The 6497-nt window shown below is 65.7% G+C and overlaps 1 protein-coding gene across 1 annotated transcript in view; it reads left to right on the forward strand.

Moving 5' to 3' along the window:
* PTPRN2 (protein tyrosine phosphatase, receptor type N2) overlaps positions 1-6497 on the forward strand; it is a 299480-nt gene that overhangs the window by 275063 nt on the left and 17920 nt on the right. The window contains exons 16-18 of the mRNA XM_025044908.1: positions 515-592; positions 5148-5267; positions 6325-6491. Coding sequence (XP_024900676.1) covers positions 515-592; positions 5148-5267; positions 6325-6491 — 365 coding nt within the window. The remainder of the gene's footprint in view (positions 1-514; positions 593-5147; positions 5268-6324; positions 6492-6497) is intronic.

Below are 6497 nucleotides of genomic sequence, written 5' to 3' on the forward strand. Positions count from 1 at the left end.
AGGGCCCAGGGCCCACGCGAGGCGCGCTGGCCCTCCTTGGGGCAGGTGCAGCCGGCCGTTCGTGGATGTCCCAGCCCCGAGGGGTTGTCATCGGCTGGGAGACGGGGCCTTCCGCCCACCGAGCAGCAGGCTCGCCTCTCACCAGCCCGGCACCTGCGGGTGGGACGGCGGACTCGTCACGTGGCCGAGCTGCCCTGGCATCACTCGCATCTGTGGAAGCGTCACCGTGCTGGTGGCACTGCCTGCTTGGGCCGGCCTGAGTGGTGGGCTGATTCCCTGGCGTCTGGTCTCTGCCACGGCTGCTCCCGGCACCCCGGCCCCGGGTGTAAGGGGGGCGTCTGACGCGACACCACAGCCGTGGGCATGGGCCGGGGTCCCCGAGTCGGGGCGGGCGGGGGTGCAGCCGGCACACTGCGGATGGCCTGGCCTGCGCCGTGCCCCGCACAGCCCCCGACCCACATGCGACTGCATTTCTGACCCGCTCCTGAGCTCGGCCTGTGATCTCTCCCTGCAGACGGACCACGACCCCAGGAGCCCGGCGTACATTGCCACCCAGGGACCTCTGCCCACCACCGTGGCCGACTTCTGGCAGGCGAGTCTTTTTCAATTCTTTGTCTTACAGAAAATCAGATCTCAAATTCATCGTGAGTGATGCCTCAGTCAGCTAAGCCGGTTTGAATTTCTTTACCAGCTTCACCAAATGTTCCTCGGTTTCAGGATTTGTAGGATTGATCATTTTTATTATCGATCATCTTTTTAAAACTCAAGTATGAAAAAGTCCCCTCAGGAGAATTAATGCTCTAAGGATGCTTACTTTCTGAGCTGCTCTATGCTTTCATTTTTTTTAAACAAAAATATCAGTGTTTATGATATTTTATTCAATTGTCTCTTCTCTATTGTTTTAATCTCATGAACGTAGAAAAGGGTTTCTCAAACTACAGTGTCTCTCTTTGTGGCTTCTCCGTGTCACATTTTGGAGGCCAGGCTGGTCTCCTTCCGCTGGGGACAACCCTGGAAACCCAGATAGAGGCTCGGATGTGGGGAGCTAACAGCAGCAGGGGCCGCTGAGGGCGAGGCGGGGGCCGGGGGCTTTCCCTCTGCCGCCTCCCTCACTTCCTCCGTGGTCGGCAAGCACGTGGCCAGGCCAAGCAGGAACGGGTTTGGGGAGGTGGCACCGGACTCACGCACAGGGTCGTGTGGCCATTCAGCGATCGTAAGCGGCTCCCATGGTGTTGGCCGCCCCGGGGGTCCCCGAAACCGACACAGAGGCTCTGTGCCCCCAGGGAGGGTCCGGTGAGGACCGAGATCGAGAAGCGACACCTGCGGTGGGCGCGTCCAGGCCCGGGTCAGGTGACCCTTGAGGCTGGGCCACCTCGGGTCCCGGCGGCTCTGTCCCCAGAGTCCCGTCTGCATGAGAGGCGCCCGCTACTGGGGACAGGGCACCGGGCTGTGTCTGCGTCTTCCTGTCCCTCATAGCCTGAAACTCCCAAGTTCCCGCCACCTACAGGGGAAGCGTGGCTCTGTCCCCACCAGAGCAGGCTCTGCAGGGGGCTCCGGGACGTTCTGGAACGGACCCCGCACGTGCTCCTCACCATGTCCCACAGCAGCCGGCACGCCGGTGCCGTGTCCCCACTGGCGGAAGGCGTTAGACGGGCGTGAGCCCGCCCGCCCTCACGGTGTCCACGCCACCTCCGCGGGCGTGTCGTGTAAGGGCCCGCGCACGCTGACGCCTGGGGCCCGCGTGCCCAGCAGGCCGTCGGCGCCGTCCAGTCCCCCTGCCCAGGAGAAACGCTGCTGTGGCCTCGCCCCGGAGGGAAACCCACGCGCCATGCTGCTCCCTGGGAAGCAAACCGGGCAGGTACCGCGAGCCGGCTCGGGGGACACAGCGCATCCTGCCACCCGTCACAGTCCTGACGCTTCCCAGAGTCCGATCTGAATCAGCCCTGGCCGTGCAGCGGAAATGACCAGAGTCTGAGGAGGCTCGACGCCACGCCCCCGGGACCGACCCCTGGGCTGACCCCTGGGGCTGACCCCCGAGGCCGAGCCCTGGGCAGGCGGCCACTGGGCCTGGGGTCCCCACCGCAGAAGGGGGTGCGGACGCCGTTGCTCTTTCCGCTTCCATCGCTTTGGACCCCGCAGTGACGGCCGGTGGCCTCGCGGGCCCGGGAGGAGTAAACGCGCCCCCCACAGGCTCCTGCGCCGACCGACTCCTTTGGGTGTGATGCGTGGCAGGCGCTTGGCGGGCCGCTTCCCTCAGCGCCAGCGGCTCCAGCATGCGTGTAAGCTGTCCGGCGCGTCACACACACACATACACACTCACTCTCTCACACACACGCACACCACCTTTCCGTGCGCGAAGCTGGTCGCGGGCTTCTGCCGGGCGAGCCACGCCCATGCTGCTGCCCTCTGCGGGGCTGAGCCACGCTCTCCGGACGCACGTGCTGCTCTGAGTGGCGGCCGCGCTGAAGCTCGGTGCTTCGGGGGCAGAGGGGGCGGCGGCCAGGCCAGCCCCGTCGTCACGGAGCCGCAGTCGGCGGAGGACGCAGACGAGGATGCTGCGGGGTGGACAGGCCACGTCAAGGAGGCCGGGTGAAGGCGACGCCTCTGCCCTTAGGACCAGGGCCCGGGGCGGGCAGCGGCCGGCGTGTCATGCTCCGGAGGGTCACGGTTCCGTCACTCAGGCCTCAGCCCAGCTCTGCAAGCGTTTCGCTCGTTACGTGCCCCGCGCTCGGAGGAGACTCCGGACGAAGAGGCCGCATGGTTGCCACCTGCTCCTCAGCCTCTCCCGTGAGACGGGTCGGAGGCTGCGCGGGCGCGAGGGGCTCGCGACCCTGAGTGTGTCGGCGTCGGGGGCAAAGCCCCGCGCACTGAGCGACGTGACCGCAGACACGCAGTGCCCGGTGCCAGCAGCGAGGGCTCCGGCGAGTCTCGGGGGCGGACGTCAGCCCGTCACGAAGCCCGTCAGCAGCCAGCGTGCTTGCCCAGCGGGCCCGGTGGCGGCCAGCGCGGCGTCCGTGTTGCTCGGAACCACCGCTCGCTGTGGGCCTCAGGCCGTGGCGGCTGTGGCGTCAGTCCATCGCCGGGGACGGCCCTGGACGCTGGCCGCCGTGTTTTCCGACAGCTGGAGTCAACACGGTGGTGCTTCTGTCCCCACAGCCCGCAGTGCGGCTGTCACCTCGCCCCGGCGGGACCCCGGTTCCATTCACGTGCACGCAGGCCCAGTGCTAAGGCTCGTCTTCGAGCCCACAGACGGCATGGTTCTGACCCAGGGACGGAGGCGCCCGCTCCCTGTTGAGACGTCGCCCGCCTTACGCCTGGTGGCGGGAGTCCCAGGGGACTGCAGGACGTCACAGCGGGACGGTCCTGCTTGGGGTGGCACATCAGTCACCTCATGCCCCCCAGGCGCTCGGCAAGGGGGCCCGTAAGCCCGCAGCGGACGGAGGGTGCGGTGCTGGCCGTTCCCGGGACGCCAACGCTTGGCCTTTGATTCGGGAACTGCGGTCGAGATGGACCCTACCGAGCTCGGGCGCGGACCCTGGTCCTTACTCCTAGGAGAGGAGACCCCGACTTCTCTGAGGCGTGTCACACCTGTGTGCCCTCTGCCCCCCGTCAGCACCTCCCGCAGAGCTGAGCCAGGGAAGACAGAAGTGACACCTGTGGGGAGTGGAGCCCTCGCTGCCCCCGAGGCCCGCCAGGCCCCAGCCCACTGTCCCCACACGTGCGGTCGGCCACTCGGCCTGGCTCACAGGTGGACAAGGGCGGCCCACGCGGCTGGCTTAGCATCCCCCTGTCCACCCTGCCACACGGTGGCCTGAGGAGACACGTTGTCCCCAGGAGCGCCTTTGGGGTGTTCGCTTAAATTAGGCTCCGTTCGGATTTAATCTTCCCAGGCCTTCAGAGGGCCGGGCGGCCAGGCGGTGAGCTCACTGCTCGCCTGCGGCGGCCCCAGGCGAGGGCGCCTAACGTCACACCCGGTGGCACAGGCGGAGGGCGGAGATGCGTCTCTGGTCTCCATCGTGTGTTTTTATTGCACTCATAAAATCCGTGTTTCTCCTCGTTTTCCTAATGGCTGTGCTGAGCGGCTGCGTGCGCACGGACCCACCGAGGCCCGGCCCGCTTCGAGCAGACGAGTGCTCGGTCCTGTCTCGTTGCCAGATCCGCACGGAGGAGGCGGGAAGTGCGTGGCTTCGAGCACAATTCATAGTCATCTGCGGGCTTTTTGTAAACACGCCAGTGGGTCCCGCCAGATTCTGACCTAAACGAGCCAGTGGAGGTGCCGGAGCATGGGGCTGGCTCTGCCGCGTGGGGCTAGAACGCAGCTTTGGAGGAGGGAAATGCGCCGCCCGTGTCTGAAACGCAGAGGGGGTGTGGCGACGTGACCCGCAGAGCGACAGCATCTCTCACCTGAGATGCGCAGGTTTTTAAATGACAAGATCTAAATCGGGCTGTCATACGGCGTTTAAACGGAACAAGCTCTCGTGCGTCTAAACGCAGCTGCTCGTCACCGTTGCCGTGCGGCTGGCGGCGCCACGTGGACAGCAGGCCCGCCGGGCGCCCGCACCGCAGACGGGCCGCGGGCCGGGGCGCGAGCTGGCGGGCTCTCCGGTCCTCACCACCTCAGCCCCGCGTTGCGTGCTAATTCGGTCTCTTCCCGAGCCACGGGGATGTTTGCATCGTGACTTGTGAATTGCCGGACCGGTCTGGATGCGTTTTCAACACACAGCGCTGCTGTATTCGGGGTGCGGGGAGGGCATTCCGGGGCACACGCTGCTGTGTGTCGGGCTCTAAAAATGCGGGGCGCCCCCTCTCGCCATGCAGACGGCGACAAGGCCTGGGAAGCGAGCGTGTCGGCAGGGGCCCGTCGCAGGCCGTGGGGGATCGAGGGCAGGGGAGGCCACCAGCCTAGGTCACTTGGGTTGCACTAGGGAAAGTTCCCCTCACAGGGCAAAGGTCAGGGCAAAGGTCAGGAAGTCACATGGCTGGACGCAGACCTGGGCGCGGATCGGGGAGGCTTCGCAGCACGTGGAATGAAGCCCCGTCACGTTTTCCACGTTCCGACATTCGTGCGCACGCGGGGCGGGGTCCCCGGCACTGCTCGGCTGCTGGGCGGAGCGGCCGACGCACGCGGCCGTCCCGATTCTGTGCAGATGGTGTGGGAGGAGGGCTGCGTGGTGATCGTCATGCTGACCCCGCTGTCGGAGAACGGTGTCCGGCAATGCCACCACTACTGGCCGGATGAAGGCTCCAGCCTGTACCACATCTACGAGGTACGGCCCCCGGCGCCCGCCCCGCACCCCTGTCCCCAGACACACCGGCCGTGCGGTCGGTCCCCACCATGAGCTGGGAAGCTGGGTCGGGTCGGAGGGCCCGTGGGGCCAGGCGTCCCCAGGGCGTGTGGTGGGGAGACACCCAGGCCAACCCGCCTCGGGTCGGAGGGCCCGTGGGGCCAGGCGTCCCCACGTCCCCAGGTGGGGAGACACCCAGGCCAACCCGACACCTGCACCACGGCTCCGGTGTTTAAAGGGTTACGAATTGAAGCGCAGACAGGACACAGCCTCATGGGTGGGTCCACCAAGCCAGATCCCCTCGTGGGCCGGGCGTTCGACAGCCTGCCCCGCTCCAAGTGCATGGTGACCGGTGCCTGCGCCCTGCGGCCCCCGCTCTGCGGGCTGTGTCCGCCTGTTTGTCTGGGGGAGCCCGCTGGCAAGCATGTTCCCCTTGCTGGGTTTTTTACCCGCGTTGAGACCGAACCGAGCAGATGCAGTCAGTTAGACCGGCCCCAGGCCGCATCCCAGCTCAGCTTTGCGTTAAAATCGGCAGAATGCTCACATCCCACCCTGGGAACCTTGTTAGAAGCTGACAGATGAACCCTAAAAATAAGTCCTGGCGTTGGGTCACAGGTGTCCCTAAACCCAGGAAGTGTCCACACTCAGGTCCCGTAGCGAGTCTGCGAGGCCTGGTCACCGCCACCCCGTCCAGGGGCGCAGCGTGACCGCTGGTGTCTCTCCGGAGATTCTCTCAGAGGCGTACGTGGCTTAGAAACAGAAAAGACGAAGCCTGGGCCAGTCTCAGACGAACACGTTTTTCTAATCATGTGACTGTTATGCCCCCACGGAAGATTTAAAAAAAGAAGAACCCACAAAGTTACCTATACGCCGCGTTAAAAGTGAGAAAGTGGGAGGGGACCCCGAAGCCAGCGGTCACCCCATCTGCGATGTGAAGTGTGTGGTGGTGGCTTTGGCCCCTGCGTGAAGCGGCCCGTGCTGGCGGATCTGTGGGCGCCGCCCGACGCCTGCTCTGTGTCCCTCCCCCGCCCGCCCCCAGGTCAACCTGGTGTCCGAGCACATCTGGTGCGAGGACTTCCTCGTGAGGAGCCTGTACCTGAAGAATCTGCAGACCGGCGAGACGCGCACCGTGACCCAGTTCCACTTCCTCAGCTGGTATGACCAGGGCGTGCCCCCCTCCACGAGGCCCCTCCTGGATTTCCGCAGGTACGG

Source organism: Pteropus alecto, unplaced genomic scaffold (genome assembly GCF_000325575.1).
Source record: "Pteropus alecto unplaced genomic scaffold, ASM32557v1 scaffold320, whole genome shotgun sequence".
Classification (NCBI taxonomy): Eukaryota; Metazoa; Chordata; class Mammalia; order Chiroptera; family Pteropodidae; genus Pteropus; species Pteropus alecto.